Source organism: Nannospalax galili, unplaced genomic scaffold (genome assembly GCF_000622305.1).
Source record: "Nannospalax galili isolate Female #2095 unplaced genomic scaffold, S.galili_v1.0 scaffold1127, whole genome shotgun sequence".
In the NCBI taxonomy this organism is placed as follows: Eukaryota; Metazoa; Chordata; class Mammalia; order Rodentia; family Spalacidae; genus Nannospalax; species Nannospalax galili.
The window spans coordinates 720,391-730,667 of NW_008355784.1; the positions used below are offsets into that span (position 1 = coordinate 720,391).

At 35.5% G+C, this 10,277-nt stretch overlaps 1 protein-coding gene across 2 annotated transcripts in view; it reads left to right on the top strand.

Moving 5' to 3' along the window:
* Shcbp1 (SHC binding and spindle associated 1) overlaps positions 1–10,277 on the top strand; it is a 34,812-nt gene that overhangs the window by 17,103 nt on the left and 7,432 nt on the right. For both annotated transcript variants that reach the window (XM_008853346.2, XM_029556231.1), the window contains exons 5-10: positions 1,174–1,266; positions 2,377–2,610; positions 2,702–2,870; positions 3,149–3,269; positions 5,204–5,335; positions 6,721–6,839. In XM_008853346.2, coding sequence (XP_008851568.1) covers positions 1,174–1,266; positions 2,377–2,610; positions 2,702–2,870; positions 3,149–3,269; positions 5,204–5,335; positions 6,721–6,839 — 868 coding nt within the window. The remainder of the gene's footprint in view (positions 1–1,173; positions 1,267–2,376; positions 2,611–2,701; positions 2,871–3,148; positions 3,270–5,203; positions 5,336–6,720; positions 6,840–10,277) is intronic.

Sequence of the window (10,277 nt, forward strand, 5' to 3'; positions counted from 1 at the left end):
TTGCTGTCATGAGGATTGAACCTAAGACATCATAAATGTGAAATATGGAAGCATTGTACCACTGAGTCACACATCCATGCCTTAGAAGAATCTCTTTTTTTAATTAAAAGCAAAAATGTAATGTCTTAAATATTCATATTGTGATTGTTTTAAGCTTTAGAAAAGTTTTAAAAAGTAGTACAAGGAATTGCTGTTTATTACTGGATTTCTCCAAATGTTGACAAAAGACAAAGGATTAGTTTGGATTATATAGATTTAGAAGCTGCCTTAAAAGTTGTGGATGCTAAGGCTTGTGGTTGATAGTTGAATATAATGGAACAGGAATAAAGACAATGAAAGATAAGGAAACAGAGATAGTCGTATACCACTGGTACGACTAGTATGTCACATTTCCAACACTGTATGGCCCAGGAAGTTATTTTCTTATGCTGCTTTGTGGGTCATTAGAGGATGTGTTCATGTGTCTGTTTTTTGGTTCTTGTTGTTGGTGTTTTTGGCATAATTTAGTTTCACTTTCATTAGTGTATTTTTGTTTCTGAAATGAGATAAAACGCCTTTAATATCTGGATTAACAAGTATGCTTTTAAAATTACTAAAGATAAGTTTTTTATCAAATAGTTGCTGATATAGTGTATTTCAGTATATGTATATTTACTAAAGAAACTTTGGCTACTTAAGACAGGATGCATATCATGAATACCTTTAATTGGACACTAAAACCTGAATTTGAATTGCTGAATAAGAGAAAAGGTTGTACTATTAATAATATTAAAAATGTTTTTATTAAAGCTATATAATATATATGATCAAACTTAACAGTAGATATGTTAATTCTTTGTTTCTTATTTATATCTCTAAGGTGGGTAATAAAAACATCCCTCATCTGTATCTGAATCATAGGCATATACATATATATATCTATATATACACTGTCAGTCTTCACTAGCCTATTTGTCTAAAAACAATTGTCTTTCACAAATAAAATTCCAAAGAAAGAAACCTTTGGAAAAAAGATTAAAAATAATAAAGTTGGATGCATAATCTAGGGATTAGAAAATTAGATAATGTGATGATCATAATGTCAGTAATATTGCTTAGCATTTTGTAGTCTAAAAGGTATGCCAGCCTTTTAAATGAATAATTGAATTTGATTGATACTAAGCTGCTTTTCAGGTTTTTCTACAAAAACATTTGGAGGAGTTGGGATGAAGAAGAGGAAGATGAATATGATTATTTTGTTAGATGTGTTGAACCTCGATTGAGATTGTAAGTATTTATTACTGACAAGGTAGACACATACACAGGAACTTCAGAGACCCAAAATAAACTGAATTATGAATAGTACAGTCTCTTGACAAATTATTAAATGACTCTTGTGGGAAGATTAGACGCCTGCATTTTTTGTGTGTTTGGGGCGGGGGGTGCGTGTAGTTTTGTTTTGAGACAAACTTGCCTCAAATTCACTTTATAGCCAAGGATGACCATGAACTCCTTGATCGCCCTGCAAAGGTGCATGCTACCATGCCCTGCAATATTTTTGATCTGCTAAATATGGTCATCTTAAGCATTATTGTGAAACAATGAGATGCTTCCTTCCCTCCACTCTCAGATTGCCCCTTGCTGCCTAATTATTCTAAATCTATGAGAAGGAAAGTTTTATTAAATAATTAAAAATTGTTCAGCATGAACTGACGATGTTTTAAAATTGTACATGCTTGATGGTAACAACATGCACAAGCCAGACAAAATCTCAGCATAAAAGTATGAAAGTGGGTAAGAAACCCCAGACTTACCAGAGGAACTATTGACAATCAATAATTGTTGGAAGAGGGAGATTCTTTTTTTTTTAAGGGTTTCATACTAGACAGGTTAACCAGACTCCAGCGGATGGATGCACATCTGAGGACATTTGAGGACACAAACCTGACCCAATAGGCCTTAATATATATGACAAAGTACATGAAATTTGGTGGGGGTCTATAAGACAGGTGGAGAATAAGGGAGAGGGTCTAAGTATGATAAAAATAAATTATATGAAATTTTCAAAAATTTAATAAAACAAAAAGCATACATGCTTGGATCTGAAGAAGAAAGTGATTCTTCCAAAGAAAAGTCAGTATTTCTAAGGAAGCAGCATTTCAAATTCCTAATTGATTTAATGTGTAATTCATTATTATTCAGAATGACTTAACATGCACCAGAGTTATATACTATAAAACATACAAAATTTTTTCTATTATTTATTCACTCCCCCAACCCCATTACTCTCTCTAATACTTTTTTTTAACTGACTCTCTGAAGACTAAATTAGATATCTTAATGATAGAAAAATGTACCAGAAAGGCAGTGGATTTCAATTTGATTTTAAACTTTCAGGCATTATGATATACTTGAAGACCGAGTTCCTTCAGGACTTATTACTGACTACCATAATCTGTTGTCTCAGTGTGAAGATAGTTACAGGAAATTTTTAAATCTGAGAAGCAGTTTGTCAAATTGTAATTCTGATTCTGAGCAGGAAAATATCTCCATGGTGGAAGGGTTAAATTTGTATTCAGAGATTGAACAGCTGAAACAAAAGCTGAAACTCATTGAGAATCCTTTGTTGAGGTATGTGACTTTTTTGCTATTTTTAACTAGTTAGCATCTTATCTTACTAGCTGTCTTAGGAGGACTGATGGGTTTGCTTGCTTTCTTTAAGATATGTATTTGGTTATCAGAAGAACTCGAATATCCAAGCAAAGGGTGCTCGTCCAAATAGCCAGAAGGTCACCCATGTCGTCTCCTCCATCATCAAGGCCAGTCTGCTTCGGTCTCTATTCAGGGACAGGTTTTGTGAGGAATCTTATAAAGAAGAATCAGAAATTCAGGTAAAATGAGAATTTCTTCTTCTAAGTTACTTTTGATCCACTCCAAGTTTTCATGAATCTACAAAGTGTTTTCAGGAACTTTCCAGATCTGGTTATCTGTGAAATGGGAAGAAATGAGAGCATTATTCTTCCTCAGTGATAGTAGCTTACAAGCACAAACTGGGCTAAGAGCTATCAAAGATGCATAAAAACAAAGTTTGGCTTTATTTTCCTATGAGGTATGAAGGCACTCAAGTTTTTAGGGGGATGTATATTTACCATATGTTGTTGTGATCTAGTTCCACAGTGATCTGTTGTCTGCTATAAATGCCTGCTATGAGGGTGACACTGTCATTGTTTGTCCTGGCCATTATGTGGTTCATGGCACATTCTCCATAGCTGACTCCATTGAGTTGGAAGGTGAGTATGGAAGATCACAAGCAAACTCTCATAAGTAAACAGTAAATTACTGGTCATTTGATTTCAAGTGAGCTGTTTTGACACATTAAGGATACTTAAATCATGCAGGAAATTGAAGTATTTGAGTAATTCGAGTCATAGGTCTTTGTAGCAGTGTGTTTAGATTTTTATAGGCATGTGTTTTAAAAAAAAAAGATCATTAGCAACAAATATAGTTTCCAGAAAATAGGTGATTTATAAAAAGGAAATCTGTTTCGAGAATAGAAAAATATTTATAGTTTTATACATATATTTATTTAAATTTAATTTTATTGGTTAAGTAACAAGCAGTAGGTTTCCTTCTGACATTTTCATGCGTACTTAGTTTTGGTTGACCCTTACTGCAGGCTGGTATTATGTACTGTCTCCCCGTTCCCATCTCTGCTTGAACACTTTGATTCCCAGGATTCCTCCTTCTACTTTCAAATCACATGTGTTCTATTACTCCTCCCACCCACCCCTCTCCCTTAAGGCCTCTTTTTTTCTCTTCTCACAGGTGCTTTTCTAGTTTCATGACATCTTTCGGTTCTCACTCATGTATAAATACAAATATATGAAAATTAGAAGCTAGGATCTACATGTAAGAGAAAAAATAGGTGTCTGTCTCTCTGAGCCTGGATTACTCATTTAATAGTTTCCACTTTCATCTTGCAAATTTTATAATTCATTTTTTAATACTTTTTAAATATTTTTTATTTATTATATTTATTTTATGTGTATGAGTGTATTGCCTGCATGTATGTGAGTGCACCCGTGTCGTGCAATGCCGTGGAGGTCAGAAGAGGGCTTCAGATTCCCTGGGAGCTGGAGTTAAGGATGCCATGTGGGTGCTGGGAATTGAATCCAGGTCCTCTGCAAGAGCAGTCAGTGCTCCTAACTGCTGAGCCATCTCTCCAGCCCCTTATAATTCATTTTTTATGGGTGAATAAAATTTTATTGTGTATATGTATACCACAATTTCCTTATCCATGCATCTGTTGATGGATATCTGGTCTATAATTGCTTTTTCCTATGGATAAATATTTAGGTTGTTTCAACATTTGACATTGTATTTGATGCAGTAGCATGCAACCACATTCTTAGGTTCTTTTCTATTTTTGAGCTATACTTTGTAATAAATACTCGGCCTTTGATTTTCATACCTAGGAAGCTCTAAGTATGTTTTTTATTGAATTGTTGTGATTTTCATACAGTATAATTTGATAGTATTTAGATCCCCTCCCCTATTCATACCTCCCCTTTTTGCTCCCTCACCCAATTTTGTATACTCTATTATTTATATAATAAGGCCTATAGAGTCTTTTTCTCCAAATGTCCTTCAGTGTGGGTCCACTCACTGGAGCCCAGTTAACCTACCAAGAGTCCCATCCTTGAAGGAGACCCTCTCTTCCTGTCAGCAGCCATCAGTTACCAAAACAGATCCAGTGGTCTTTTTGTTAAAAAAATAGACAATCTTTCCTAGTAGGTAAAACAAGTCATTTTGTCAGACATGAATCCAGTCTGTTTAACAGAATATTATAAAATTAGGTAATCTTGAGAAATATTCAAATGTGATTCATGTTAGAATCATAGAATATTAGTGTTAGAAAAAAAAGTTAAAAAGGCTGAAAGCTTTAAAGCCCGTCAATCCAACTCTTTAATTACTTAGAGTTTATAGCAGTTTTATAAAACAGCTGGCAGGATAGTTTCCCTAAAAGGAATACAATTGGGAATTTGTTATTTTAAAATTAGATATACTAGATTAAATTAAACAAGCTATGTAAACGATAGATTTTATTTAATTGCAACTGGATTGGTCTCAAATGACCATTTTTAATCATTTAAACTAGAGAAACCTGGTGTAACATTTTTGTGTGTAGACACCCCTTCCTGTGTGTTCTTACTCTCTTCCCTAGGGTATGGTCTGCCAGATGAGATTGTAATAGAAAAGAGGGGCAAAGGAGATACTTTTGTGGACTGCACTGGTGTGGATATTAAAATTTCAAGCATAAAATTTGTTCAGCATGATTCTGTAGAAGGAATCTTAAGTAAGTATCTGGATGTTTGCTGTATTACTTGTTTTAGGCTTTGAAATTTGAAAAAAAAAAATGCTTTCCATGGAATATTATAGAAGCCTGAATTTAATGGAATACCACTTGAATATTTGGAGGGCTGTTTAATAATTTATGTATATAGCATTATTTAGGAAGCTTCAATCTGAAAAATAGTTCAGATTATTCTTACAACTTGTTAATTTAATATTAGTCTCTTTTCTGTGAGTTGTGGTTTTGTTTCATTCTTTTGCCCATGCTTCCCTGGAACTCACGGTAGTCCTCCTGCCTCAGCCTCCTTAGTGCTGGGATTACAGCCTGTGTTACTGTGCCTGTCTAGCAGTATAGCAGTACTGGAATGGTAGAACCCTTAGGACGTGGGACCTAGTGCTAGGTAATTAAATTGCAAGGGCAATTTAAGGAATGGGTTAATACAAGTCTCATAGGAGCAGATTAATTCCCCTGACGTGAGTTGTAAGAATGAATGTGACCCCTCTGTACTTGCTCAAGTACATGTACCCCTTGTCCATGCAACCCTTAACTGTTACGCCAGTTATAACATAGCTGAGGAGGTCTTACCAGATAATGCTGTTTGGACTTTATAGATACCAGAATCATAAGCTAGATTAACCCCTTTCTTTTTGCATCATCTTAAGTCGGGTATTTTGTTATAGCTACTCCAAAAATGACTAAGACATTGCTCTAGTATTCATTTTATAGAACCTGTATCCACCTGTTTCTCAAGGTCCTTTTTCTTTTCACAAGATATCCAGCAAAGCTGCTCATTGACATATATGTATCAATAATATAAGAATATTATACGCCTATTTTTATAATGAATAAGTGCTTTTGCATTTGTGAAGTTATGTCATTTTGTGTGTATGTCCATATGTGTTTTTGTGTTTGAATATGGGTGCATGTGTGCCATGCAGAGTGGGTTTAGGTCAGAGGACAGCCTTGGGTGTGAGTCATCACCTTCCTCCTTGTTTGAGCTAGTGTCTTTTTGTTGTTAACCACTATATATGCCAGGCTAGCTGGCCTGGGGTCTTCTAGGGATTCTTCTGTTTTCCAATTTCATCTCAATGTAGGAGCACTAAGATTATAGGCATATATACCTCTCACCTCGCTTTGCTTGAGCTCTGGGGATTTAAACTCAGGTCTTCACACATGGTTGGCCTGTGCTTTGCTCAGAGCCATCTCCCTTGTCATTTATCTTTAAACATGCAACTTTTAGATTATGGAAATAACTCAAAATAGGCACTGCTTCACATTTTACCAATTTGTAATGTGTTACAAAATAAAGTTTAAATTATACCTCTGGGAAATACTTATTTTGAATAGGTATATCACATAAAACAGTTGACTCTGCATTTTTGTTACAGTCATTCACCATGGCAAGACCACACTGGATAACTGTGTACTGCAGTGTGAAACTACAGGAATCACAGTACGAACATCAGCAGAACTTTTAATGAAGAACTCAGATATATATGGTGCCAAGGTATGATAGTGTTTTATCTTTTGATAGAAGTAGTTATTGAGTTTAAGTTTCAAATAAACAAATCAAACATGACACAAGGTATAAATGTATGCTTCTCTTCAAAGAATTTCAGACACTAATATTTATTGATCATCTAAACTCTTGAGTATCCATGAAGCATAATAACACTGCAGCATCTTAAAATCAAAAAACTGAAAAAATTAATTCTCATATTTCTCTTTTGGTAATCCTGAGATATAGACTTTTAATATTATAACTTTGTGGAGCTGGAGACATAGCTTAATGTTTAAGATCATATGCTTTTATTCCAGAGCACTTGAGTTCATTTCCAGCATCCATGTCAGATGACAGCCACATGTAACTCCAGCTCCAGGTGATCTAGTACCCTTTTCTGGACCCCTTGGGTACCTTCCTTCAACGCTTACTCTTTCATGCACAGACACACACGTACACATAATTTGGAAAAAGAGAAAAAAAAAAAAAACTTTCAAAAAGATTATAATTTTCTAAGGACTGCAGTTGTTTTTTTTAATGCATCAACTGTGTTTTGCTTAAATCCACCCCCTGTTTCCTTCCCTCTAATTCCTCTCCTATCCCATTCTACCACTTCTTCCTTCCAACTTCATGTGCTCTTTTTTTCTAAACCCTCTGAGTCTATTTACTGCTTCCTGTGTGTGCGTGGGTATAGAACCATCTACTGGAGTATGGGTAGTCTCTCGGGGGCTGCATTCCTGAGAAAAACTGACTCTCCCTCCTCCAGCAGGCATCAGTTGCTAATACTTCTCAAATTAGGGGGGAGACTTCGTGATCCCTTCCCCCATCCACACTGAGATTTTGGATGGCTTGATCTTGTGCCAGTCTTTCTGTGCATGCAGCTCTAGCAACTGTGGTTCATGCATGCAACTGTGCTGTCATGTCCAACAAATACTGTTTTGCTACAGGCATCTACTTCTGGCTCTTAGAATCTTTCTGCCCCCTCTTCCACAATAATCCCTGAGCATTTGGGGAGGGATGATATATTTGTCCCATTTAGTGCTGAAAAAAGGTCTCTTATTATTGAAAGAAGTGTCTATGATGAGGATTGAGAGATACACTAATCTATGGGTATAAAGATCTTAAGGGATACTATATTACCATGTCCATTTAGTAAAATAATAGTATTATGTCTCCCCTAGTGCCTATGACTTAGCCAGCCATGGATTTTTGACATAGTTAACAGTACCAAGTGTGAGTTCTGTCTTGTAGATGCACTTTAAATCCAATCAGAAAGTGTTTGTTTGTTCCCATAACATTTATGCCACTATTACTAGTGAGCATATCTTTCCAAGACAGTTGTTATTGCAGCTTGCAGGGTTCATAGCTAGGTGAAACTATTAGTTATTTTTCTTCCTTGGTTGCATAAATATTACTTTCCAACACTATGAAAACTATCCATTAGATATGAAACTTCAAGGTTGGTAATCAGCTTGTTTTCTCCATGCCCTATAACTCAAGTATGTGGCGTCTTCAACAATAAGATCTTACCATCAAGTTCTGGAGGGTAACCAAGAACAGTAGAATTAGCCTGTAATGTTTGGGGTAGGGAGTAGTCTAGGGGGACTCTGTTGACCTAAAACTTGGAAAGAAGTAGCCTATACCATTTGGCCTTTTCTTTGATAGCCAATGTTGTCTGGATCAGACTTTGTTCCCTTGTTACAGGGTCTCTCCATTTAAACTCCTTTTATATAAATATATGCATTTGTTTTAGGAAGGATCTATAGTAGTCGGTTTCCATATGGCATTTTCAAAGATCTTTAGTTGTTTCTCTCCATTCTCACTACTCTTCTTGCCTTTTATTCCTGCCCCCATTTAACACTTCCTGTTCCATAGTTCCCCTTTCCCCCTTCATACTACCTGTGTTTTATCCCCCTTTCTTTGAAATCTATCCTCCTTCCCCTGTCTAGCCCTTTATTAGTTTTCTGAATTCTATGGGTACTCAAGCATACATATCTAAAGCTTCAAATCTAGTATCCACATATGAGAGAGAACGTGGCATTTATCTTTCTGGTTCTGCGTTACCTTGCTCAGAATAATTATATCCAGCTCCTTCCATTTACCTGTGAATTTCATAGTTTCATTTCTCTTAACAGCTGAATAATATTGTAATAAGTATCTGTACTACATTTTCATTACCTATTCATCAGTTTGTGGTTTTTCCATTTTGGATTATTTTGAATAAAACAGCACTGAACATGGATGAACAGATATCTCTGTAGTAGAAACCTTTGGGAATATGCCCAGGAGTGGTATGGCCAGGTCTTAGGACAGATCTATTCTTAATATTTTGAAGAACCTCCACACTGATTTCCATACGTGACTATACCAGTTTGTACTCAGGAGTACTCTACTTTCCCCATACCCTTACCAGCATTTGTAATTTGTTTTGTTGTTGATCTTGTTTCCTCCTGGCCATTATGGCTGGGGTAAGATGAAATCTCAAAGTAGTTTTAATTTGCATTTCCCTGACAGCCAAGGACATCTCACAGCCATTTGTATTTCTTCTTTTAAAACTCTCTGGTTAGTTCCTTGCCCAATTTTTCCTGGTATTTAGTTCTTTATTTCTTTTATATTCAGTATACTGTCAGATGTAATGCTGGTAAAGACGTTTTCCTATTCTGTAAGCTGCCTTTTACCTGGAATGATGGTGTCCTCTGCTATGTAGAAGCTGTTTAATTTCATGAATTTCATGAGGTCCCACTTGTCAGTTGTTGGTCTTAATGTTAGTGCTACCAAGTTCAAAAAATCCTTTCTTACTCTGGACATGGTGGTACATTTCTCTAATCCCAGCACTCTGGAGTCAGAGGCAGGCATATCTCTGAGATTAAGGCCAGCCTGATCTACATAGTGAGCTCCAGACAAGCTGAGGGTATAGAGACCCTGTTTTAAACAATAACAACAACAACAAAAAAAAAAAACCAAGAAAGTCCTTTCTTATGCCCTGTTCAGAAAGTCCATGCCCAGCTGAGAAAGTCCATTTTTGTCCCCCAAAGTCGAAGAGTATTTCTTGCTTTTTCCTGTAGTCATCAGGTCTTATGTTGAGTTTTATACAGGGTGAGTGATACAGATTTAGTTTCGTTCTTGTACATGTCGCTATCCATTTGACCAGCACTATTTGCTGAAGATGCTATCTTTGCTCCAAAGTGTATTTTTGGTCTCTTTGTAAAAATCAGGTAACTGAACATGTGCTTATATGTATCTGAGTCTTCTTTCTTTTGGTTAATTTGGCTAAGGGTTTGTTAATCTTGCTTTTAACTTTTTTTTTTTTTTTTTTTTTTTTTTAATTACTCAGTAAATATTTTAACCAATAAGACATAAATATTAAATGAGGTTTTAACCTTTAAAAAAGATCTCCATTTCATTATTAAAATACACAGTTTCATACACAAAAATTCATTTTCA